The 24,150-nt window shown below is 41.4% G+C and overlaps 1 protein-coding gene and 2 non-coding genes across 4 annotated transcripts in view; 1 reads left to right on the top strand and 2 right to left on the bottom strand.

Annotated features, from left to right (window-relative positions):
- The window catches only part of LOC6528167 (bone morphogenetic protein receptor type-1B), a 53,162-nt gene that overhangs the window by 5,856 nt on the left and 23,156 nt on the right, over positions 1-24,150 (bottom strand). Inside the window, exon 2 of one of the 2 annotated variants that reach the window (XM_002089196.4) lies at positions 17,789-17,926. In XM_002089196.4, the coding sequence (XP_002089232.1) occupies positions 17,789-17,926 (138 nt within the window). Of the gene's footprint in view, positions 1-12,280; positions 13,357-17,788; positions 17,927-24,150 lie in introns of those variants that run through there. The other variant, XM_015198402.3, reaches the window with a different exon arrangement.
- Trnad-guc lies at positions 17,132-17,203 on the top strand. The gene has a single exon. It is a non-coding gene; the product is annotated as a tRNA-Asp (tRNA).
- Trnad-guc lies at positions 17,499-17,570 on the bottom strand. Its single transcript has one exon. It is a non-coding gene; the product is annotated as a tRNA-Asp (tRNA).

Here is a 24,150-nt window from a genome sequence, read left to right as displayed (position 1 = left end):
GTTGGCAGCGGAAATCGTTAGCTGAATCATGCCATAAAAAATTCCCCACATGCCACCGACACTGCGTTGCAAAACTATAAACCCATCGCAATTGACAGACCTTTGAACACAGCCACCGCTGCTGATTGTTCTCTATTTGATCGAACCATTACTTTTGCTACCCACTGTTTATGGCTCGAAAGCAGCTGCTCAAAGTCGAGACTCTAATTAAAATTGCGAGCCATATAAAGTAATTACGGGTCAATGTTAATCTGCTTGGGGATTCTCCAAATCGGGCATAACGTTCCGAAAAGGAGTCGCAATCGAATTTAAGCGCCTCTGATTACTACATTTAATTTTAAATGGTCTGGAATCTGCTTGCATTTCTACGTGAGATTAAGCACTTATAAAAAAGTCAAGTACTAACTTATCAAATAAGGTCAGTTAAGTTAAATTAAGGCTGTTATCGAAGTGGGCTAGTTGTAGATAAGGCTAATCTAATTCAATTAGCGATACAACACGTTCGGTATTGAAGCAAGTTTTTACATGGCGCAACTAGCAAGATGAAAATGCTAAACTTAGGATTAGTTAATGCACATATGCACATTATGAAAACCTTTCTGAACTGCTTTTTCCGTCCTAGTTACTCAAATGTTTTCTACAGATGTTCAAGTGTGCGAATAAAAGCAAGAAGCACTCGCGCAGTCATGTGATCGAGAAGTATACACAAGTCTATCTACTACTCGTAGTACTCACAGCACAAAAACGCACACCTGCCGGCGCTGCTGGAGTGAGCTCATCAATGGAAAGGAATGGAATGGAATGGCTCATGCATCATCAGCTCCCTAATTCTAGTCCAAACAAAAGCAGCAGTAACTGCAATACTAACAAACAGAAAGAGCCTGTGACGTCTGAAGAGGTGCTTAGCCGGGACACGAACCTTGCTTGGATGGAACAACGAAAGCATAATACTCTTTCCAAACTTTCATTTTCATCTAATGTTTTATATTTAGAATCTTTTGAGTAGTGGGGAACAAAATACACTACATTTTCATATTTCTAATTTTTTCCTATTGGCAGGGCATTTTCCAGTCACCTGTTAAATACCAAATTCCACTTGTGGCATTTGTGCTTTTCTGCACGTTTTCCTCCGTTCATTTTGTTTTTGTTTTTTATTTTTGGTTTGGGAGGCCTGCGAACTGTGGGCGTCTGTTTTCATTTCCATGGCTTGTTGTTTCTGCGCTATACATTTTTATATAATAATGTTAAGTTTTATTGTTCAACGTAGGCAGTGCGCGGCATGTTGTATTCCCCGGTATTTATTATACAAATTTCGAGAAAAGTGGGCGGCATTTTCCATAATTTCTGTCGTTGCTAATGAATTGGCTGGCTGGCATTTGATTTTCCTATCTGATCCACAGTCTCCTGCCAAACGGGGGATTTATTTATATTGGCAGATTTATTCACCCGGTCTCCCGGTCGCCTGAGACTTCTACTTGTGACTTGCTGACGTCGTTGGTTCGGCTTTTTATCCAACCAAGTGATGCTTGTTTGTTTGCCTGGCGATACGGATCGGTCTGCTTTGCTTTGGTTTACTTGGCTATAATTCTTTTGGGGGCAATTTAAATTTAGTTGCCGCAATTGTTTGTGAGGTTGCCAAATTTTATCAAGGCATTTGCGTATTTAAGTCTGTTTTCGCTTGAGTAAATGGCGCACGGAACTTTCCCTTGCGAAGCACTGAATGAATTGGCATTAGATTAGACATTTGACGACATTCCCAGCTAGATATCCAGCGAGATAAAGCTGCTCTGTGTAATTAACTTCTCAGAACTGGTTCTGTGGGTCGCTGGTACAGTGAACTCTCAGTAGCATCCGACGGCCACTGTTAACGCACTGTTGCGTCACTGTAGCTCAACATCGAGCGACTGTGAAATCGCCATTGTTGTGCGACCAGAGTGCGTTTTGCTTTGCATAAATGCATTTTACAAGCGTTTAATTGACTTTCAAAACGTGTCACAGGCAATACAAACATGTTTTTGCTGTTAGCCAGCAGCTGTAAGCCGCATGAATGGCCAATGGCCAACTGGCTCTGGCTTTGGCTATTGCCTATTGCCTTCCGATAAATCAGCTAAGCAACCAGTTATTTCCCATGCCGAGATTGCTCAGATCCCAAAAGATCGTGGGCGTTGGAGCGAACCTGCCAAGTGCCTCGGGCGGCTGGGCTCTTAATCAAAAGGCTGTCAAAATTCTTAATAAAACGCGCTGCAGTCTCTCGAAATATTTGCAAGTGTCTCTACGTCGCATGCGTTTTAATTAAGTGTCGCATATTTTTAATTAAATCACAAACGCCCAGGCGACGCGACTTCTAGGCGATAAAAGCCGCGTGGGCTCTGGCTCTGGAGGGTAACCAAAAGGGAGGAGTGCGATTTGAATCGCACAAATGGGACAGTTGGCACAACAAAATGCTAAACAAAATGTCTGTCTAGTTTTGAGTCTTTTTCTTTCCCAATTTAGTGCGTGGGCAGCCGGATGCTGTGGATGCTGTAGATGCTGTAGATGCTGCCCAAGCTTCTGTGGAAAGGGGAAGTACCATCGACTTCAGAAGACACCTACACTCCATTCCCCGAGTAGCTGAATAGATCGGCTTCGACCGCCCTTTGCATAATCTGCATAAATCGTATCTCAATCTACATTAGCCTCAAATTGAATTGGCATTAGACAGAGAAATAGAGATAGAGAGAGAGAAGGCACACAGATCAAGACATCCGGGTCTATGTAGTATATCTTATATACTATATGTATTTATGTACATATATATACCAGTTTGGTGGACATGTGATCGAGCGAGGAAACTGCTTGAAATGCAAAGCATAGAGTGCTGCATAAATTAGCCGCGTTTCGAGAGAAGATAACAACGACAGCGAAAACAGTTAAGAAAACAAAAGCCAGTGGACTGAAGTACTATGCATTTACAAAGCTAGTTGTAACACTGGAATCAGCTCAACAGTATCTTAAATTTAACAGATTGCCCTAACTAGCTGCTCGACCATTAGTAATTACTTGTATCTCCACAGCATCAGCATTATTACCGGCTATTTACCAACCGCGAAATCAATAACCAACAGTAGCCCACATGGTTTTTCAAATTTTTCGCCTGCGGGTTGGCTTCCTTCAATGGCTACTGTGATTATGGCTGATGATGATGTTGCAACATTGGCAATGAAGTCATCATTATCTATTGGCTTCGGGTGGGTTAGCTTCTATTGTGGCGCGCATGTGGGTAATAAATAAAATATTCGAGTACACAAAGAGAAAAAAAATTAAGCAAAATGATTGCCCGCCCGTCTTTTGGTCAAGCGATTGCTAAATAAATCAAGCATACGCCCCGTAAATCAATAGCAATTAATTGTTTTCTTCCCATTTCGTTTTGCATACGCCCTCCAATGAACAATGACTTATAGATTGCCAATGGCCCGGGCCAACATAGCCGTTTTGTATAGATATTAAGATACAATCTTTTGCAATAGCGTTTCAAATACATGGTAAACGAAGAAAGTTTATGAGCTTAATTAGGGTTTTATTGTTGGCGAGAGAAATGCTATTTTAAATAAAGCTTGGGCGTTGCTTAAGGCGTTAATTGAAAGTCAAGAGCCAACCAAAAGTTTTATGACCGCAAAAAAATGTGGGTATTTATCAAGTTAATAAGTTTAGCCAACAAAACTCCAACTAGTTTTTGCGGATTTGTCATGCGGAATGTGATTCGGGCTTTGAGCTAACTTTAATTCTGAGAAATCAAATTACTATCATTCAAATCAGTTTCGTTAGAAATAGGAATTTATGCCCCAGGTGTGAGCATCATGGCCAGCAATTTATGTTCCCCAAATCCTGGTGGGAATTATATCCAGAGTTCTGAACAAACCCAGAAATGGGATACAAAGCTAAGGAAATAAATTAATCATCGCGTGGAAAGGGAGAGGCTGTGAGGCGAGGGAGCGAAAAGACTTTAACCCAAAGTTGAAGTCAAAACAAAATCGTTTGTTTTCCTAACAAAAACCAAAAAAAAACAAAAAAATAAATAAAAAGAATGATGGCGAAGGTAAACGGGTTTATGGCGGTGGTTGCCAAGCCTCTGTGGTTGTTGCCGTTGTTGTTTGCACACTCCACGCTTGGGCATGACAACTTTTAAAACGATTTTTCCTTATAAACGGGCATAATTAATGCTTGTGCTGCCTATTTATATTGAGTTTTTGGTGTGTTTCTATTTGGTATTTGTCTTTTCGTAGTCACGTGGAAATTGTGAATGAAACGCTAACAGGAAAGTAAAACAACCGCCAAAGCAAACCTCACTTACAATGAGCAGATGGTCGATGCTAATGGTCAGATTTGTGTCTGACACAATTTGGCATATGGACTATCCCCAATCTGCCCTCTCCTTCACTCGGGCAATTAAAAACAATTGCAGTATTCATGCATCTGCGATAGTGCATAATTTTCATATATTTTTATCCGACATTTTCCCTCTGCATACGGCAGCCGAATCAACACAATCAGCTTTAATTAGAGAGCCCGGCGGGCAGACCGCGCTGATTTGGCTTAATGATTTTTAATTGCAGGCGCAAATTATTAAAAAACATTCGCAAAAAAGTACATGTGCATATACAAATATGAAAAATTGCAGCAGCTGTGGACCACCCCGCCGAAGGCGTTTAAAAACGCGCCGAAATCGCCAGCAAAACGCGCCAAACTGTCATGTCGTGAGTAATGCAGATAATCTAAATGTTTTCAGGTCTCTCAAATTTCTTGAAATAGATAACTTTCTTTACAATTTTTACTTAGCCACATTTGATTTTCTATTATCCTGCTGATTTGACACTTACCTAAAATGAAAAGAAAGGAAAAACAAGTTAGCAATTTGATGTAATCAACGTATGGGCAAGTTAAAATCACAAATAAAACAAGAGAGAACGCTATAGTCGAGTTCCCCGACTATCTGATACCCGTTACTCAGTTAGTGGAAGGGAGAAGGAGAGTCTTAAACACAGTTTTTCGCGGTTTGTGGGCGTTAGAGTGGGCGTGGCAAAAAGTTTTTTGGCAAATCGATAGAAATTTACAAGACCAATACAAAAATGAAAAAATTTCAAAACATTTTTCAAAAGTGTGGGCGTAGCAGCTTTGGGCGGTTTGTGGGCGTTAGAGTGGGCGTGGCAAAAAGTTTTTTGGCAAATCGATAGAAATTTACAAGACCAATATAAAAATGAAAAAATATCAAAACATTTTTCAAAAGTGTGGGCGTGGCAGTTTTGGGCGGTTTATGGGCGTTAGAGTGGGCGTGGCAACATGAATCGACAAACTTGCGCTGCGTCTATGTCTCTGGAGTCTGTATGCTTAATCTCAACTTTGTAGCTTTTGTAGTTCCTGAGATCACAGCGTTCATACGGACGGACAGACAGACGGACAGACGGACATGGTCATATCGACTCGGCTATTGGTCCTGATCAAGAATATATATACTTTATATGGTCGGAAACCCTTCCTTCTGCCTGTTACATACTTTTCAACGAATCTAGTATACCCTTTTACTCTACGAGTAACGGGTATAATCATCCACATAAAAATCTTATCGGCCAACGACTTTGATGGCGGACATTGAATTACCGATCGAGAGCAGAAAAAAAAAAATTATATAAGACAAAATTTGCATAATTCAATGGCAGCAGCAGCTGATATAATTTTTATTGCGATTTTATCAAGAAATCGAAAATGAGCAAACCGAATCGGGGGATCAACGACATTAATATTGATATTGGGGCGATGATTGCCAATCATCATCGCCGCAAGATCGAAATTGTAATTGGATTCGAATGCAAATCGGTAGGAGGCGTTAGCCAAAAGTCACTCAAGCTGAGATCAAAATGATCAGATGATTTGCTCCACAGTAGCGAAATGAAGGAGCATACTTATTTTGCTGCCACGTTGCCTTGGCTGGGTCAAAATTAAAATAAAAACAACAGAGCGGCTAATTAGTCGTCGTCGCTTTGAATGTTTCGCTTCTTTTTGTTTCTAAATCGAAATTTATGCGCCTGCCAGACGAAATACCAAATGCTATTTGGCTAGAAATAAACTTGTACGCAGACATTGTATATATAGTATATATGGCTATAGCTTGGCGGCACGAAAATAAAGTCAAGCTGTCTGCGCATTTGTCGTCTGCGATTTGTTGCCAACATTTTACGTGCGACGACTCCTTCTGAGAACACGATTATAAATTGCTAAGGAAACAAGGAAACTGACGACCAGACAGGGACTCAGAACTGAGAAGTAAAGCTCAAGTGGGTGTACAGTCGAAATTATTCATCGGAAAGCCAGATTTACAACTGTCAAAGATACCAAGAAGCCACAGCGGATGTCCAGCAGGGATCGTTGATGAATCACCCAGTGGCGCCCGAACAGGCTCTTTACATACGAGACTTGAAAGCATGTGGGTGGGCCAGTCAACATTCAATGCAAGTCGCGTCAAAATGTCAATTCGATTTATGGCCACAGCCCACTGCGCATACAAAAAAGATCCAAAAGCAATTCCAAATCGATTCACCAGCAACATGTTGTTGCCGCTACTACCGAAGCAATTGCTACTGCAGCAGCAACATGTTGCTCCTTGCCGTTTGCTTTTGGCCAGACTGTTTGACTGCTGGCCATTATTGTTACGCTTTTTTGGTCACCTGATGATGAATCAAACATTGGCGACCGGCCACCACTCGCTGCCTTTTAAGGCTGCCTCGGCGACAGCATGACGTGTGCAGGCTTTTAATAGACAGGAAAGCATATATAAATCGCAGCCAGCAGACTAACAGACACCGAAAATATGCAAATTTCGGATTTCGCATTTTAGATAGAAAAAAATACAACTCAAACCTATGTATATATAGCAATATTATTTTATACGATATGCACATACGGCCAAATGAGCAATACGTGCCAATGTGCGTTGTCATGGGCTCTCAACGTGCGATTCGCGATTCGCGGTTCTTATTGTGCGGCTAACAAAAGTTGTTGCCGTTGTGTTCGCACTCTAATAAACATGCCGCCGTGCTGTCTGTGCGACACATTTACCAACCAACAACAAAAGCTGGTGAAAAGTTAGAATATCTCCACCAACAAAGCGCCTATATATCCAAAATGATATTTCTGGCCAGTAGTAGCACCAAAAAGCTGGAAAACTTGGCAGGGAACTTTTAATTCTTGCAGGATTACCAAGATTTCAACTCCAAAGAATGTGGAACAATGACCATGCAGAGCAGCTAAGATCATAAATTTAAAAGAGTGGAGATGAAAAGAACACATATGATGTTAATCCTGCATAAGTCAAACAGCTACAGCAAACTCATAAAAATAACGGTGACGTTTATAGCTGGAGGTGCTGCTTACAGCAGAGTTCACAAAAATAGTCCCCGTAACGATGTAACTTTACTTCCATTAATAGATACCACTGGATGTAATAGAACTACTATACCCAAAGTTATATTTATTCCTGTCATTTATCATCCATGTTTTCTCAACTCGAAAATGTTCTTCAATTAAAACGAAACCCAACTCTGATGATAATTTTAAGCACAACTGTGAATCCGTACACACTCAAAAACCATCATAAAACTGAGAGCCCCCTTGCAGACCCGAGATAATCGTTTCGAGCATTTAACGCATTTGTATGGGGTAAACAAAAAAAAACAAAAACGAAAACCAACCCGAGAACGGGTCATCAGCCAACGGCCAGCAGCAGTTAGCAAAGGAGCTGGAAAGTCTGAGAGATGAAGGAGAGCCAAGTTACTTGCATTTATTTGATTTTGATTAATCGTCAACGAAATTAAGCGGAATTTGTGGATGAGACGGTAGTCGTTAGCTGATGGCTTTTCATTTTTGGGCCGGCAGGAAGCTGCATTTACATACGCTCCAGATGCATGTGCGCGAGTACGTGTATCTGGCAGATACATATCATTTTACTTGCCCGCCCCACAGCGAATTCCATGCCAATGTTTTGACAAACAGCAGCAGCTGCCGCCTACTCAGCATTCAGCATATCCGCATCTTCCCGGTGTGCAGAGTGCAGAGTGCAGATGCGGAGTGGATGCAGTGTATAACTCGGATGGATGGATGCTCGGATGGTCGGATGGATGGAGGACCAGAGTACCGGACGACCTGAGGACGGACGGATTCGCCTCGCCTCGATCGTCATTTTCACGCGCCCTATGAGCGGCACACACATGTGTGCTCCACACGCTGGCGACAGATCGCATCGGCTGATCCAGAAAACAGGATATGCGCACGCTGCACTCGAAGAACGGCAGCAGAACAGCAGAGGAGCAGAAAGCAAGACGAGACTGAACAAACATATCTCAATTGAATGGTGCTATTTGATTAAGAATAAATGGAATAATCTGTAGTTGATCACGGGGCGACAGCTCGAAAGGAAGTGATGCCTATGAATAACAATGTAACTGAAACATCAACCAAAGATGTGTTTCGATTTTGTTATATTGTGCATTTTATATAATTATTATTATGTTATATAATTTACTCTGAGACATTTAAGTGAAATGTTTATTTGCATTTCTATAGCATTTACCCAAGGTACAGACTGTTATTAACTTATGCAATTTTCTCAGAACGAATCTCAGAATTCGCGCCGCGCTCTTCTCATGTAATTCCCTCAATAAAGAAGGTACAGCCACATATCGTATGCCATTGTACTCTAACGTTTAGCTGAGCCGAGTAAATCAGGTTTTATTTGAATTCCCCGACTCACTGATTTGCGATTCTGAGAATAATTCGTTAATCTTTCATCTGATAAGCGCATCGCAATGGGCAGCCTTCAATTGTGAATATTGTATTCAAATTGAAGATCATGAGTCGCCGCTCAAGTCAATGGCAGAGTAATCGCACGTAGCCGAGAGATATGGCCATATTAGTATGACGCCTTACTTTTTCCGTCTGAAGACGCGACGGTTGTCTAGTCGGTGGTTTTCTGCTGATCGGTCAGAACGCATCGCTCGGAAGGCCCGACAAATCAATGACCCCCTTCTTTGCGTGTGCTTTTCGGCCGAGGGAAAATCGACAGGTTGGCATTTAAACTTTATTTAAATAAATACAATTTCGCTGAGGAAATGTGCGCAAAGTGCTGGTCGCAGCAAATAAATATAAGAAAGATATGTGTTCGACATGGCGATGTACTTTATGGTTGCAACGCTTTGTTTTTCTAGCATGTATCACAAATCTTTGAAAAGACCTTATTGCTATGCGCTGAGGCGACTAAAAACGCTAGTAAAACGCACTCGAAATGCAGCCACACGCTCGTCGTAAAAAGAAACGTGTGCTTATGTACTTGAAGTCTATACTATTTATATTGTTTTTGTGTTGCTTTGCGCTTATTATTATTATTATTATAACTATTTTTGTTTGTTTACGCGAACAGGCGGCGGACGACAAATTGATAAGATTAGCCGGGGAACTCGGGAACTTAGGAACTACCAAACCCAGACCCTAAACACAGCGGCCTGTCGGTCATATACCTGGGAATTAGTATTTACTGCCCCCCAAAACCCACACTTCTACGCTCTTATCAGCATACGTCGTTCCATATCAGCTAGAAAGCACAATTTGTTGGCTAGGTGATTCCACGAAACATTTAGAGTACTTCGATTCCATCGCAATAGTTCCGTGGCATATAGATTCATGACAGGTCTGCACTTGTCATGATCGAAGTGGAACTGAAACTGGGTCTCTGGCCAACGGAGCTTACTATTTCAATCAAACGCCGACTTTTCTTCAAAGGTTTTTACGGAGAAAACAACTCGATTGCGAGAGATTTTCCTGTTTCGATCGTGGGTGTGCCCTGGTCTCTTTGTCTTTCGGACTGCCACGGTGCCCACATCAAAAGGTGTTTTTCGTATTTGTTGCGCTTTCGAGGGATTTTATCTGTTGTCTGTTGTTTGGCATTTGTTGCGATTTGTCATGGGCGCAACCGACTGGCCAGGAGGACCAGAAACGACCAAGGGGACGGGAGCCACCCGTGGCGAATTTATTATTAAGAGACCCGGGCCGAGAATGCGAGCTGTACAAAGCAAATCAAATACATAATCGGAGAGATCTGCACCTGGACGGATGCACAGACGATTGGCAGGCGTTCTAAAGGCAATAAGCAGTGGTCACTCGCATTAAACTATTGTTTATACCAACAGTTTCTTAGTTAATTTTACTCATCAAAAGACAGTACTATTAGTCTACTTTCCCAAATTGGATTTCAATTGATTTTATCTCTAACTTTATTGATTTAATGCCAAAATTACATATCAAAGCTAAAAGTAGCATTGAATAGCTAAATAAGCATTCGTGGCCATTTATATAGCAATAGTACTAAAATCTTCAACAGCCGCTTAATTGCAATGCATACTAATAATGGTTTAATACAATCTGGATATACAAGTTTAGCAAAAAGCCATATTGAATAGTGTGTGGTAATTTATAAATATTTTATTAAATCCTTAAGTGAGGCTAATTGCTTAAAATTGCTTCCATTTATGGCTTAGATGTCTGGCAAAATCCGAAACTATTAACTATCTGAATTTGAATACTATCAGAGTGTTTAAAAGATCAAGCAATGCGTTGCTGTAAGAGGATGAAAAGGGATTATAACAGTGTGTATCCACCACGCGCGGTCGTAAAATTCATTTGGCTGTCTAAGCCCAAATCAAATGCTCAGATGCATATCAAAATAATCTAAGCAAATGAAATGACAACAAAGTTGGGCACACAAAAGGGCATAAAATATGTGCGTACAACACCCCAGAATCGGAGTTGGAGAAAGGGGCACCCATAAAATTGACAGCTGATCTTTTTCTCTCCCTTTTCGATTCGATTTTTTTTGGTTTTTGTATTTGGTTTTGTTTTTTGGGTATCCACTCCTTCAGCAAGGGGTGCCCGGATTGTAGTTCGCTGTTGCTCTTCGTATTATTTGTTCGTTTTTCCATCTTTCAGAGCGACTCTGTTCTACCTGCTCAGGGTCATAAAAAATTAAGAAAAACATGCACAACTCCAGAAAGGAGCGGTGGAGAAACGTCGCATATTTTAAGCCGATGGAATCGGAATCTCCTTGGGCTGGTCAGGAGAGCCGAGATCCCAGACACACTTGGCATAGAACCGGAGTTGGTTGAACAACAAAACGCAATTAGAAAACGAATTTCAATTGAATTCGGTAAGGGGAAGGAATGAGCATAGGGAAACTAACCAACAGGATATGCCCACAGATTTGTAATATGAGCGCTGAATACTTATGAGACCATGATCATGCCGATGATAATGGCACTACTATTTAGATGGCCATGTCCGCCGATCCACTCGCCGATAAGCGACCAGTCTGAGCTGCGGTGAAAGCTTGAGGAAATCTCCCAGAATATCGCAATTAAGACCATAAATGCTCAAAGAGCCAATTGCCAGGCTAAATGGCGGTAAAGGCAACCCAATCGAATTTTAAATACTCCTTTTTACGAGCAAATAATTAAATAAAAACTACTTTTATTGTGAAAAACTGGTAAGATCACTCGTTCTATTTTCAATTTCAACTAAGCTGGTATTTTTACAGCTCAAAAAATCATGATAAGGCATAAATGTGGTTTGCTATTTATTTAATAGTATCTGCTAAGAGCCCTTTTCGTATGGTTTTTTTATTGCTACTTATTGTGGTATTACACCTTCAAAAAATAAATACCTAAAAGGTCGATAGCAGCACAAAAAACTGGTGCCATTAAAACTTTAAATATTACAAACATTATTATGATTATACACTTACTTATCATGTCCAAAAATACTTTTATTAACACAAAGAAAAGAGCGCTCAAACTTTTTTATCAGCTTGGTGCTTTTATCTATCAGCAATACTTATCGTTGTCATACTAACAAGATGTGATAATAAATATTAACAAAAAATGTTGTTTGCCTTATCAAAATTATGCTTTCAACTTTTCCGTTGTATATAGAATGAGAAGAGCGATTGTCATTGCGATAGTTATAGTACAATTCGGGAATTTCTGTCTAAAGAGCAAAGTTTAACTAACTAAGAGCTGGAGAAGAATAGGTAATCCTTCATCCTCCTAGATTACCACTTTCTAAAGTGCCAAGACAAAGCCATTCGAATGGCAATTGAAGTTTTTCAAACTAATATACCCCAATAGAATGCCAAACAATTGTTTTTCCCCTGGTTTCAAGGTGCACGAGAGAGAAAAAGGCAAAGAAATGTTATATTAATATTTACCATGAGCCTTCTTCTTTCTGGATTTCGGCGCCATGTCTGATGGCTACAACAACAAGAGCAACAACAACAGCAACGACGTGGGCCAAAGGCTGATGATTTTTATACGGCGGCGGCTGCAATGCAACTTAGTTGTTGTTGCCACAACCGATCGTTCTTGGTTGTTTTTGTTGGCCTTCCTCTATATAGAGAGGGTATCGGGATACCGGGTGTTTTGGGGCCAGTTCCCCCTTCGATAACCCCTCGTTGCCACGTTTATTTTTTCCGGACTGTGCAGCAAAACAATAAACGCGAGGCAGCGAGGCAGCAGCAACAAGAGCAAAACAAAAGCAACAGGAGAACTGTAGAACTGGATTCGTTGTATCTCGTCGAGTCTTTGCGTTGTTATGGAGTCGCAGTCGCAGTCGAAGTTGGAGCTGGAGTTGGGGTTGAGGTTGCCGTTGGACTCTTCAAGACTTGGGTTTGTTTATAGGCAGGCGGCGGCGGTCAAGCCGGCGACACCATGGAGCCCGCGAAGAAGAAGACGACGAAACGGAGCAGGAGGAAGATGAGCGAAATTATGGGTTTCGCCAAAAACTTGATCCTGCTGGTGGTGGTGATGGTGGTGGTGGTGCTGCTGCTGCTGTTGTGCCTGCTCTTTGCCGATGTGCTTTTGCTTTGGCTTGGTGTGAGCGCGTGATCACGTTGATTATAATTATATACGAAAGGTGGCAATACAAATCAGGTGAAACTCAATCCGCAGTTGAGGCATATCCTGTGTGTTTTCTGGTTTGTTTGTTGTTCCCTGTGTTTACACTATTTCGATTATTCACACTGACACTTGTTTAAGCATAGAAATATTTGTGCATTTTTCGATTAAAATCATTAACTATGGATTGCTTTTAATGCACTTTTAGTATTGGTTTTTTATTAGTTAACAATATTTCAGCTTAGGCACAGGCTTTTGGTTGAAACTCGAAAATATTTCACGCGTAAACAAAGTCGACGATTCGTGGGATTGTATCTCAAACTGTGGTTTATTTTTCCAATCCGGTGGATACGTCACGACTCGCGGAGAACGTATCGACGAATGTGCAACAGTTGGAATCGCCGCTGCTTGTAGACCCAAAAAAGAGAGCAAATTAAGTGCTCCGCTCTCACGAAGAGAGAGAGTAGAAAGGAAAAACATGAGAGCGTGGCGGAAAACGCGAGAGTGAGCTGATAGCGGGCGTTTAAAATCGCGCAACTCACACATTTGCTAGCGTTTAAAAACGCGCGTAAGGTAAATTTACTCTCTCTTCTGGGCTCTCTCCCTTTGCATTTGTTCTTGTTTTGCCAGCTCTCACTTGAATTTCAAGTTTTTTTCTTACGAAGGTGTGTGCGTGTGTATCTTGATCTTTGAGTTAGCATCGCACTGCTGTAGTTGTTGTTGCTCGTGCTCGTATTTCTTTAGCTGCTTATTATAACTGACATATCTAGATGGGGTCTACGTACATATGGTGGCAAGATACCGGGAGAATCGGAATAGCCTGCATAATTGCAGGGCCCTTTTGCATGCACACTATGTGCAGGAATAATAACAGTTTTGGTCGAATTTGTAAGCGAACAAACGTGTGATTAGCAGCAACACCATTGCCAACTAATAGAACTCCGCCTCCTGTTCTGCCGAGCGCATCTATAAGAAAGTATCCCACCGCCACCGCCAATTGCATCCCCAAGATTTCAGTAATCCAGGCTCTGCGGACGGACTCATTAGGCGCACAGTAGTCGCTGCTAATTATGGGCCAGACTCTGAGGTTTTCCATTCTTTTACCTGTGGAAATCAGAAGCGCTTAGCACTTCGGGTTTGTTCAGGTAACTCCTGGCATTAAAAACGCATTTGAACCAGCGGATGACCTCTGCGATCCGCTCATAACTTGCTCATTTTGTTTATTACTTGCGATAACACCCGCCAGAATCTATGCCCCCCGAACCTCAACCTCCACCTTTGCCATATCTTTCTGATTTCACACAAAAACAATTTAAAAACAAGAGAGAACGCTGTAGTCGAGTTTCTCGACTATCTGATACCCGTTATTCAGCGGGGTGCTACCGCACCAAAAACTGTCAGTGTGGAAATTTCTCCTTTGCACTTCCACTAGCTGAGTAACGGGTATCAGATAGTCTGGGAACTCGGCTATAGCGTTCTCTCTTGTTTTTTATCAATTTTTATGCGGGGTGCGGGGTGCTGGGTGCTGGGTGCTGGTTGCTGGGTGCGGGGTGCGGAGTTCATATGATTAAATACATATTTTTTGGCAAAACTATAGAAATTTCTCCTTTGCACTTTCACTAGCTGAGTAACGGGTATCAGATAGTCTGGGAACTCGACCATATATACATTATATGGTCGGAAACGCTTCCTTCTGCCTGTAACATATTTTTTAACGAATCTATTATACCCTTTTACTCTACGAGTAACGGGTATAAAAAGTTCTAAACCATCACTACAAAAAATATGCTTATACATGAATACAATTTTATTATTATGGCAAGAATATATTATGTTTAGACCTACAAACTGCGCTTTTATAAAAGTAATTCATAATCAAATATATAGAGTATGCGTATATTATTTTTTAGTTTTTTCTTAATTCAAATTTATTTATGAAATTTATATATTTTGAAATAAATCAACATTTTTTCTTCGTGCATTTCCACTTGAGTTCCAGTGGTGATCTTTCGCTTATTATCACGCCCGCGGCCATAATTCATTTCGATCTGGTTCGGGATCTGCTCTGCTTTTGTCTAGTCAAAATCTCTGGATGATGCCCCCAGCTCCAGATTCAGCTGCAGCTCCCTAAATGCCCGGATTGTGGATGTGGCTGCAGATGCTGATGCTGCTGGTGGTGCCTTCGAGGTGTGATTTCTCAAGTGTAGGAGTCATGCGGTGCACAGCCAGACGCTGAGAGGTTGCACCAGAGACAGAGAATCGAAAGAGAGGGCAAAGGGAACCAGGAGGGACAGAGAAGGAGGCTCTCGGAGGAACTTGGATGCAATCGGCCAGAGGGCAACTGTTCGTGTACCCCTTTCGAGAGGAGCCAAGAAATAAAGTTGGATCTGGGGATGCCATCAATTGAGTGTAATGGGTAGCAGCATACCATTTATATTTAGCTCATCAGAGGAATTAAAAGAACTTAATATACCATTTGTTATCTTATCAGGGGCTCTTTAAACTTAACTAATTTAGTTTGGTTTTTATCTTTTAGGTCTTAACATTTTGTTAAATATAAAAAATGATTGAACCGATGTGCGTAATGTAATTTTTAAAAATGATATGGACTTTCTTAGACCAACTTTTTAAACGCTGTTAAAAAGCTAGTTTTTATCTTTTCTCTGGTCCGATACGCTTGAGAAATTGACAGTTTTGTAGTTAAGTAGAATGTGCAGATGGCATGACTTGTGGATCGCAATTGATTAGTGGCAGAATTCTGAAAGTATCTCTAGCGCTAAATTTGCGAACGATCCGTGCTAATTCTCACAATAGGAGAACGCGAGTATTCGCTGCATTGTCCAATTAGCACCTGTGCTAAAAACCTTTCGATTTGTTCTTTCCATTAACACTGCACTGTGCTCTTGAAATTGGTTGCTCTTTCGTTCGAGTGGAAATGCGGGGGCCAAAGGTTGATTCTAACCATACATACATATTTACTTTGAAATCTAGACAATAGAAAATCCATGTTGAATTTTCGAGTATTTCGTGTGAAAAACGCTATAGGGCGGGGGAACACTGTTCCATCCATACAATAAACACAAAACGGGGCCGACACTCCCAGGAAAAAGGCCAGACAAACTGGCGGGCCAAATGTATCTGTATTTGTATCTGTAACGAATCCGACTGTATCTCTGGAAATATTGTTAGAACAGAGCATTAGATACACAAAGCTGCAGAGAGTTGAACCCCGGGTCACTGCAACATGGCCAACAGATGTGCGCAACAGGCTCCCAATCAACGAAATCACCAGAAATCAGACAAAAGACGAAGGTCTCGGGAAAGGTCCAAGATGTCACTTGGAGTGTGGCTGGACCCTAAATCAAAGTCAGGCAATGCTACCCGATTGTTCTCCGTCTTTTTCCCTTTTCCACCTTCAGTCTTTTGGTCGGTAGCACTGTCCAGCATCCCATGGATAGCAGTCTGTGTATCTGTATCTCTGCAGCATGGAAGTTTTCGTATTGTACCAAAAATTTGTGTCAACGTGGGCGACACTTTATTGTGTGCCCGTGTTGTTGGGTGTGTGTAAAAATAAACCAAAGACATTTCATGTTGTCAGCAACATGTGGAAAAATGCTCGGAATTCGTTCCGTTCTTGCACACTTTTGCATTGAATTAAATCCGATAGATACACACACGAAAAACCGAAAAGCAGATCACCCTGGCATCTCTTCATTAACACCACTAAATCTCTTCTTCGTCAAAAACTGAAGTGCAATTACCCAGGCAACAACTCATATTTGATTTTATCTCAGGCTCCTTTTCGTTCTGCTGCACTTCACGGTCCCAAGGTGAGGTGTTAAAGTTTTATGGAATTTCAACAACGATAAATTATAATTACACGCTGGGCATAAATCTACCCACACAATCATAGTGTTATAACGCACACAGATACTCCTCGGCCGCATTGCGAGTGCAGACGCGTCAAACATAATTTGTAAAAACATTAAGTACTCCCCCCATTAACACCTTTCGAGGGTGACTGCAGCCGATCTGCTCTATTAATATATTCCCAAACAGAACTTAATGCCAAACGAACTACCAAAAGAGGGAAGGTCTTCCGCGGATGGAATCCAACTGAAGTCTAACGAGAATCGTATATCGCTTTTGGCGAGCGTCGTTCACCGTCCTCGATAGTATAGTGGTTAGTATCCCCGCCTGTCACGCGGGAGACCGGGGTTCAATTCCCCGTCGGGGAGATGCGAGAGCATATTTTTTTCGTTCCTGTTTTTTTATTTAATGTCAAGAATTTAGATTAATTTAAAATAAAAAAAGGTTGTTAGCTTGTATGCTGCCTTTTATTTTCACAGCACATTTTTAAATAATAAATTATTTTAAAAACATCTTTTGGTTTGCTTAAAAAACAAAATGCCTCTGCGCTATCGAATAAAACTAAAAGTATTCACCTAGGCAATTTATAAATCCAAATTTTTAATAGTATACAAGTATACAAAAACATAAATACATAAACAGAAAAAAAAATGCTTTACACATCTCCCCGACGGGGAATTGAACCCCGGTCTCCCGCGTGACAGGCGGGGATACTAACCACTATACTATCGAGGATGTTGAACTGAGCTCGCCAAATTCAAAATATTGACCCGATGTTGATCCATACAGAAAGGTGCTGTGATCATAAGCTATATTAATTCTAACTTATATAAAATACTTATAAGATAAAATTGCAATCATTCTATGCTGATTTATCACACAAAAAAGGGATAAGATTGTTTACCAAACTTTAAATTCAAAAACTTATAAGCATTATAAAGAGGTTCGCTCACCATTTTCCATAGCCTTGCTTTTCTCGTTGTCGGCATCCTCATATCCTTCTGATCCTGGTCCAGATCCCATTTCCATGCCACTCAAAGCGGCGGCGGCCATAGCTTCGACGTCTGGCGGAACATTCGCACTGAATTCACCTACGGGGCAAACAGAAAAACGGGCAATACGAAATATAAGTAAATTGAAAAACTGTGTAACTAATTTGTAAACAAAAAGGGAGAGCGGGTGGGAGTCGTGGCACTTGAGTTGCTCTTCTGTGGCGCCAGGCAAATGTCAATTAATAATTTAACAACAACAATTGCGCGTTTGTCGGGCGCCTGAAATACGAGATCTTAATTGAAAATAGAAACACAGAGGGCATTGGAGAGGGAAATGGGGGGTCCATACCAGCGGAGAATGGGCAAGAACTTCAACTCTCTTCCTGCTGAAAGCGGATGAGCGTGGGCCAACTAGACAGCTAAACGTGTGTCATAAACTTGGTCAAAAGGCCGCAGAATTTAGTGCCTCTACGCAGACGGCTGCGTTCAGAACCAGAACCAGTTGCCAAGTAGTCAGAGAGGCATCTTTAAGATACTGTTTGACAGCTAGCCAAGATTACGTCTAGTTCTGTCGTCTGCACGCTACAGACTTGGAGATGACGTTCCTCGACGGCTCAAAGCCCACGCAACGAGCGCGACTTGAAAGCCAAGAAATCCCCCTTCCATGAGGAAGGTGCAAAAACCCCACTGGGCAACTTTCAGAGGAAATCAGCGGAAGCGACTCAGACGCAGTCTCAGCGGAAGGGGTTAGGTCTCCTTCAGGGGTACCCATGTCCCCATGCTGTACGAGTATCCACGTTTCCCCACACTCACTTTGCCAAAATTAATGAGCAAACTTCATACGTAATTTGATAAACAGCAAAAGTGGTTGGCGCTCATTGGGGGCTTATCAAAACATTAGTTATTATTTATGATGCGTCTCATTTCGAGAGCTAATATATATGTGTGCCACTCGACGGCCAATTGAAATCGCGCGCGTGTTGGGTGGGCGAGGAAAGTCGCGATTTCATTCCGAATCTGTCAAAACGCGATACGATGAATTATGCGAGTGCAGGTCCGATAAAAAGCTGCCACTCATGGAGAGCTAAGGATTATCTTAATTACAGGCATAGAAAGTCGTAAATTAATGGAACTCAATAAAAACTTAGCGTAACATGAATGCTGTAAATTATGGTAAACTATTCTATAAAATAGTGCCTATATTATTATTTTAATGAATATTTTTGACTCCTCAAATTTAGTACTCATACTGGCAGCAAGGTTTATAACAATTCTCTGCTCAATGTCCCTTGCTAATATTCGGAACACTAATAATCGGACACTTTTCAGCCAAACGATATTTCCCAGTGCAACCACGAAGTAAACCGAAGCATTGATAAAAGCCCATGTCTGTGGCTCGACTATCGCTAATTGATTGAGTGCCTTGCACTTGTCGACTCCAAACCCGCCGACCAAACTACGTAATTCCCCCGACGCGTCTAATATTTTCGCCACTTTGGTGTTGTGTTGTGCCTTACACTCTTTGGCAGTTACATAAGCCATCTATCAAAGATTGCAAATGGCTGGGTGGAAAACTCGCGGCTCTTGTGTTCGACACATTTCCAAGAACCCAATAGCAAAACAAAACATAAACGTGACAATCCATGTGGGTGCAGCCAAAGAACAGCGAGCCATGGAACTGATTTCGTATGTGCAGAACATGGCGACAATAACCAAACCCCAGGCACAAATTGGAGCACGTGCAAATTGCCTATCAATCAATATGCATACGGGTAGGCCAATGTACTGCGATGATATAGTTCGCATCGCTTCAAAAGATTCGCAATTACGTAGAAATAAAAGCAAATGCCGACTGCATGGCAAATGAATTGAATGGCTCCCAGCCAAATGGCGAAAAAGTTAAGCCTGTATGACACTAGGCCTAAAAGGGGAAGGATATCCTTAAGTTCAATCAATCCAGTATATTACAAACAAAGATTGTGGGATAACCGAGAAAGCAAAAGCCCATGTATCTAAAATATAGTTTGTTAATATTCCAAGGCGACTAGTGTCATAAGCGCATGTTACAGATGGTCAGTGAGTGAAAATCTATTGGGTGTGGTCCGGGTAACTGGGCTTTTCAGTGGTTCTGTTGCTCACTGAACTACTAAAATGCTTCAAGTACTGCATTTACTGCAAAAATGGTCTGAAAATCGCCTTTCAAGTTGCACTTACAGTGGCCCAAACAAAAACACCGCAAAACATTGTTGCCCGAGATAAGAAAACTTGGCAGGCGAGAGGAAAAACACACAATGAATAATGAATGGCGAATGTACGCCAGATAAACCCACATTGCATTTGTTGTGGGTTCGGGTTCATATTTTCATATTCATATTAAGTGACTGATTGGTTGATGGAACGGGCAACGTGGAGGTTTACTTTCAGTTTGTCGTTCGGTAAGTCACACGTTTCTTTCCAAATCGCTCATGGTTGGGATGTCAACTTTGAGATTGATGGCAGAACTGGGAAGAAAACCCCAAGGCAATCTCAGTGGTGAAATCAAAAGTGTTGTAATATTGGACTTTCGATAGCAGACTTGGGCAATTAGCAAAGTGGGGGTGTGATTAAAGTTATGCATAGCGAAATTGAATCACATTTCCTGCATGTAATCCCATGTTTCTGGTCGTTCATAAAATGCTCATGCATATGCAGATGGGTAAAAATAGTATGTGTCACACACATTAATTAGAGTAAATCTGAATATTTCGAAACATAAAAAAGCATTCTAAAGATTAGTGCTCCCTCCTTTACCCCCATTCGAAATCCCCTGACCCATTCGAGATTTTGGCCAGCAAAGATGTTTTGAAACTGGGTCGTCGCCGTAGAGTGCTCGCACTCTAGTAGCAATTAAAAATTTTAAATATTCCCTCTGCTGAACAGAATTTAGCAAAGTTGCATTTGGCCACTCAAAAATAGATCAAAGTGAAATTTATGTTACAGATTTTGAGTTTTTTCTTATATTTTCGGTTTTTGGGAGTGTGTGGGGTGTAAACCAGGCGAACGACGGATGCGAGAGTGGGACGACAGGGTTAAAAATAGATTCCCCGATGCAGCCATTTGGAGTTGGATTCTGTCCATCAACGCGCCGAGTCCATGCTAAATGAGCTGCACCCCCCGCCAGTCCGATGCAATGCATCGGCGTGTGAACATTAGTCAAAAATGCGTAAATGAAATCAATTAAAATTACGCATAGCACACGAGACGCATTCGGAATGGAAATCGCTGTGTGTTTACACATTCTGCCTACGCGCTCTGCATGTCCTAATGAAGGCACGTCCCCATACCATACCATACCATACCATAGTATTCTATACCATCTTATACCACTCCGTCCATGCAATCCCATGCAATCCCATACAATCCGAGCCCCGGGGAATCGGGAGTGGGAAATGGGGATTGGGGAATGGGCGAGGGTAAGGGTTGAACCCGAGTGCAATTGGTAATGGCCAACGCAAGAAGAGGAGCGGAGGAGCAGGGGATCACTGAGTGCCACTTCAATTTGTTTACAACAAGTTGGCCCGCTGATTGCAGCTGGGCCTCATTTCATCCACACTTCAAAAAATCTATGTTTGACCATTCGGGATTTGGATTTAATGTTCGCGTCTTAGCCAAATATAAAATATTTGCTCTCTAGACATGTGCACCTGTTTTATGATTAAACTTCTCTACTACTTATTGTATATATTTCAAAACTATTTCGCGCAGTGCATCATTTTCTGCTTAATCATATCGCTTCGTTTTGCTTTGCTCCTCAAACGCGCATCACACAATGCAGCTTTAATTTTCTTTGGGCCCATATCAGATCAGGCCAGACCAGAACCGATCCGATCCGATCCTATCCCAGATGAGAAATGAAAACTCATGGTATAATAGCACTGTCAATGGACCCGGTTCTTGTGGCCCCCAGGTGTTGGCTGAAAGTGGAGATCTTCACTTCAATTTGGGCATAAATGCAGCATAATGATCTCGCCGGCAAAGAATAGCCTCAAATTGCTGGAATCACATCAATTTGTCTGCAACAACACCATCTTCGCCACGAAAAACATTTAGGAAAGTTTTCTTTTCCGAAATAACTTAATTCATTTAAAGTTTCTAGGATCTGCGCTAATGAAGCTGCCAAGTGATTGGCTGATTGATTCCCGTATATTGAAATAATTCGAATTGCCGAGGTGAGTGAAATGAGTGATTAGATTATTTAAACTCTACCAAATCAGCACATCGTATATTACAAAGTCTTTTAATTGATTTTGTAATAAGGAAGCCATTCACCAAATGCATTTGCCTGGCGAATATTTTTCAAAATTTATCATTTATCATAGCCTTCAAGTATCGACGCTGCAGTTAACTGGCCTCTTTTGTTATTATTTATGGCTTCATGCCGCGATGTTTGTTTGCTATTTCAGCCAAATGTGCAACTCGATGGCCACACAGGGCAACAGAAATCCCGCCCAGAGTTCCTAGTTGCAGTCATGCATTTATGATGATTATTTATATAATCAAATGTGCACGCATGAATTTTCCAAATATTTTTCCTGCTGGCCGAGGCCGAAAACGCAGCACGGTCTTCAACTTTTGACTGACGTTTGATTTGTAATTGAAAAAGGCGGCCGCATAATTTCTAGCTCTTTATGTTTTCAGCTTTTCCGAATGACAGCATTTTGGGTGGTCCCACATAAATATATATATATATATATATTTTTTTTTTGTCAGCCTATGACGATGGCAGAGTTTTGCGCAGTTCTCGATATCAAAGACCTAGAGACGGCGAACGATTCGTATGCTAGCGAAAAAGAATTCTCCACTCGCAATTGAAGATTTCCTGTTTGACGGTGGCAACCTCATGATCATGATGCTCATTATGAGATGATTCTATAGAAAGCACTTAAATTGAATAATGTCACCCGAAAGCGCTGAAATTGATGCAGCCGCGCTGAGACGGCAATTTCGTTGGATGACTTTAGAACGGAATGGGGATGGTTATGGGGATGGGCATGGGCATGGGTATGGGGATTCTCATGTGGATGAGGATTGGATGGATGGGACGACGGATGCTCACTCGGCCGCTCACTTGATGATGATATGTCAGCAGCCACTTTGGCATGTAATTCAATACGGGCCGAGAAGACGAACTGATAAATGCCAAAGTGTGAAGAGGCGCATTTCGGATAAATGTATTGTCTACAATTTCAGCAGCGAGCAGGAAAACCGCAGCACCAGGAGCCCAAAAAAAAAAGAAGGTATGTGCGATAAGGTAGTTAACCAGAGATGGGAAAGAGTTTTGATTGAGCGACTGATACAGGAAAAAAGTAATGTATATATAGAAACAACAAACCATTTTTAACATCTTGTGCAATATCTTATTATGTGAGCACATGGAACTACGTTCTTGATCAGAAAAATGCTCTTGAAAGAACCACTTCCCGCGAAACTTTTGTCACGCTCACATCGCCATCGAAACCAGGAACACAAAACACATTGCAGATACAGATAGAGATGCCGAGATGCCCAGTGATAAAGAAAGACAGCACCGATCTCAATCTCGCAGAGGCCACGGATCTCTGAAAAGGGTCGTCATATATGAAGTGAGCACTTCGGGCAGCCCAAACAAGCACCGAAATAAAAGCAGAGAACTCTGTAAGGGGTCGGGCAGTTTATGCTTTTTTAGTATTCTTCAGTTTTGTCGACTATCTACATATATTTATGCTGTTCGTATTTGGGGAAACTTCGAAATGAATGTCCAAAATGAGTGGTAAGAGAGGTTGGCGGTTGAGGACGAGACGACAGCCGCATTTGGAAACAGACAACGCAAATCAAATTGTAAAAGTGTTAAAGGCTGACACATTCAAGTGTTTGACGCGTCCCCACCGAAAAGTAAGCTGGTGTGTGTGTGTGTATCTGTGTGTGTACCTGTCAGTGTGTATGTGGTATCACTTTCAAAGAACGTCTGCCAGTCAAGGGCCAAAAAGAAATAAAGAAAAGCACAAAAGAACATTCGCCGACAGCTGCACGAGAGCTTTTTTAAGATCTTCACACATTCCTAGTTTAGAGATAATCAACATGTGAGAAATCCCAAATCTTACAAAATCATTAGCAGGAGAATATAACTCAGCCATTTGCTAGTTGAATTTTATTCAAATTGCCTCCTTTATTTATGGCTTGAATATTGCATACATCACATAAATAAAATAGAACTACTTCTTGGAAATTAAAAAACAAGCATTTTAAGTAGCAAACACTGGTTAAATTCGTTGTTGTCAACTTTTAAAAGCACATACATAAATAAC

The sequence above is a fragment of the Drosophila yakuba genome, chromosome 2L (genome assembly GCF_016746365.2).
Source record: "Drosophila yakuba strain Tai18E2 chromosome 2L, Prin_Dyak_Tai18E2_2.1, whole genome shotgun sequence".
Lineage (NCBI taxonomy): Eukaryota > Metazoa > Arthropoda > Insecta > Diptera > Drosophilidae > Drosophila > Drosophila yakuba.
This window is presented reverse-complemented; position numbering and strand designations above follow the sequence as displayed.